Below are 3,271 nucleotides of genomic sequence, written 5' to 3'. Positions count from 1 at the left end.
TTTTTTACGCTTTCTTTAATCATGTGACACCACTTCTGGTCAGCCTTTTCCCTTTTCAGTTGCCAAACACATTAGGTGGAAGTTTGTGTCGTGTTAAAGTACGGAGTTTCTTGCTTGTCCACTCTCAGCCTTGTTTGCACTGCTCACTTCTGTTCAGCTTGCCTTCTCCTGCTTGCCTATGATTTCCATTATCACTCTCTTGCGTAACCTGTAGCAGTCCTTGCCCGGGGAGGCAGCATTCCATACAGTGCACTGCCTGACAAGGACAGCAGTCAGGGGGTGAGTTTTCCCATTATAATTTCTTATTAAGTTTGCAAGTCCTGTCTTAAAAACTTTGTTCCCTAGCACATTTCTCTAAATTCGTCCACCAGTGACTTAGCTCCTTTAACATAGAGCCTCACCCATAGGATGGCAAAAACAATTAAGTACACAATAGGACTGTTTTAGAGACCTTGCTAATACAGTATGGGTTATCATCACCATTGAGATTACAGTTCATGAAAAGATCTTAAACTTAGGAGAAGCAAGATAGAAGATAGGATTAATTGGAGCTAGTCTTTGTTGTTTTGAGTTTGTAAATTTTAAAAGAGCAAAGTGAAGAGAGTCACATAGGCTTGGCCTGGAAATTGGCCAACACACTGTCCATCTAGGTCCTAGTGGGGCAGGAAAGGGATCTTAAAACACCATTTTTTAAATCTCATTGTGTCCAAATCTAACTTATTAAAGGTCTTGTTGTAGTAATCCTCTAAAATATTAGGTACAATGTTGGGGAAACGAAAGCGTGTGGTGTTGACAATTAAGGACAAGCTTGACATTATTAAGAAATTGGAGGAGGGCATCTCTTTCAAAAAGCTTTCCGTGGTATATGGAATTGGTGAATCCACAGTTCGTGATATTAAAAAGAACAAAGAAAGGATAATAAACTATGCCAACAGTTCAGATCCTACAAGTGGGGTATCCAAACGTAAATCTATGAAGTCGTCCACATATGAAGAACTTGACAGAGTTATGATAGAGTGGTTTAACCAACAGAAAACAGATGGAATTCCAGTGTCGGGAACGATTTGTGCAAAACAAGCCAAGTTCTTTTTTGATGCTCTGGGGATGGAAGGTGATTTTAATGCATCCTCTGGCTGGCTGACTCGATTCAAGCAGCGCCATGGTATTCCAAAGGCTGCTGGTAAAGGAACAAAATTAAAAGGAGACGAAACTGCTGCCAGTGAGTTTTGTGGTAACTTTCAGGAATTCGTTGAGAGAGAGAATCTACAACCAGAACAAATTTATGGTGCTGATCAAACTGGATTGTTCTGGAAATGTCTACCATCAAGGACATTAGCTCTTGAAACTGAGCAAAGTTCTTCTGGTTATAGATCAAGCAGAGAGAGAATCATTATTATGTGTTGTGCAAATGCCACTGGTTTACACAAACTTAATCTTTGTGTTGTGGGAAAAGCAAAAAAACCTCGTGCATTCAAAGGAGCTGACCTTTCAAACCTTCCTGTCACTTATTTCAGTCAAAAAAGTGCATGGATAGAACATTCTGTTTTCAGACAGTGGTTTGAAAAATACTTTGTGCCACAGGTACAGAAGCATTTGAAATCCAAGGGGCTTCTAGAAAAAGCAGTGCTCCTTTTGGACTTTCCTCCAGCACATCCAAATGAAGAATTGTTGAGTTCAGATGATGGCAGAATAATTGTGAAATATTTACCACCAAATGTCACAAGTCTCATTCAACCTATGAGCCAAGGAGTTCTAGCCACAGTAAAAAGATACTACCGAGCAGGACTTCTCCAGAAATACATGGATGAAGGAACTGACCCCAGAATGTTCTGGAAGAACTTGACAGTGTTAGATGCAATTTATGAAGTGTCAAGAGCTTGGAACATGATAAAGTCAAGTACCATAACCAAAGCATGGAAAAAACTTTTCCCTGGCACTGAAGAGAATTCAGGCATGAACATTGATGAAGGAGCCATTTTAGCAGCTAACTTAGCAACAGTTTTACAGAACACAGAAGACTGTGAACATGTTGACCTTGAGAATATTGATCAGTGGTTTGACTCTCGGAGTAATGATTCAAGCTGTCAGGTCCTAACTGACAGTGAAGGTGTGGAGGACCAGGCCAGGCCTGCCGAGACCAAGCCTTCCAGTAAGACGAGAAAAACAGAACTGAATCCAGAGAAGCATATCAGCCATAAAGCTGCACTTGAATGGACCGAAAATTTACTAGATTATCTAGAACAACAAGATGACATGCTTCTGTCTGATAAACTGGTATTGCGAAGGCTTCGAACCATAATAAGAAGAAAACAGAAGATCCAGAATAACAAAAGTCATTAATAAGGCTCTTAAGAGTTTCAGTGTATTTGCATCTGTGTGACTTTATCTGCAGTGGAACTTAATTTCTTATTTGAATTGCTGTGGATTTCAAAGCCAAATGCATTTTATAAATGACTTTAGAATTAGATGCCATTTTGGATTACGTAAATTACTGCACTTGAATGTTGATTCTAGGAAGTTGACATGTACCTTGTTTGTCTACTGTTCCTAATCTGTATTGTACTAATTTAGATCATAAGGTACCTGAGGCCAGGGCGCCTATGTCTGTTTTGTACCTGAATGTCATTGTCTAATAGAGGACCACGCACACTATAGGCAATCAATAAATCTTTCTTAAATTGAAGTTTTATGACTTTCTCTGAACTTCAGTTTCCAAACTGAAATACGTTGGGGGAGGGGTGGTAAGTTTCCATGTCTGTGATTTTTTCTACCTGCTGAAAATTGTAGAATGCAGCAGAGATTATACTGGAAGTACATGTATTTCACTGTGAAAGCAGAGAACTTAAGGAAAATAGTTTAAAGCCTGAAATACGGCATTCTGTACCGACAGTATTTGGACAGCCAGCAGTTCAGATTAGGTCTCTGAGTGTAATGAGGGAAGAAGAAAATCAGGTTAAAACGTCCTCAGGGAAAGGGCTTGCACTTCACTTTTATTTCATGTGACAGTAGGGAGAGTTCCTTCGTAGTTGTGGAAAGAATGCCATCACTCTTCCAGAAAAATAGATTTCATTTTCCAAATCATTGCCTGTTAGAAGAGAGTGAGGGTTAAATTGTATTATCTGTCATTTTGACCCTTTATTAGTAGAGATATGTCAGTAGTTTTTAATAAGCTATTTGATATAACACTTTAAAGCTTCCCAGTACATCATTTGCTTTCATATAGCAAATTTTTCTGTAAGAATTCAATACTGGGAATATAAGCAAACATCGC

General features: G+C 39.0%; 1 protein-coding gene across 1 annotated transcript; it reads left to right on the top strand.

Annotated features, from left to right (window-relative positions):
* The first annotated feature begins 6 nt into the window (after positions 1-6).
* On the top strand, positions 7-2,683 carry TIGD2 (tigger transposable element derived 2). Its single transcript, XM_010860154.1, has one exon. It carries the CDS (start codon positions 763-765, stop codon positions 2,338-2,340), a length of 1,578 nt encoding a protein of 525 aa, XP_010858456.1. The 5' UTR covers positions 7-762; the 3' UTR covers positions 2,341-2,683.
* Positions 2,684-3,271: the final 588 nt, after the last annotated feature.

The sequence above is a fragment of the Bison bison genome, unplaced genomic scaffold (assembly GCF_000754665.1).
Source record: "Bison bison bison isolate TAMUID 2011002044 unplaced genomic scaffold, Bison_UMD1.0 scf7180017864464, whole genome shotgun sequence".
Lineage (NCBI taxonomy): Eukaryota > Metazoa > Chordata > Mammalia > Artiodactyla > Bovidae > Bison > Bison bison.
The sequence above is the reverse complement of the archived record's forward strand: the minus strand, read 5'-3'. Positions and strand labels throughout refer to the sequence as shown.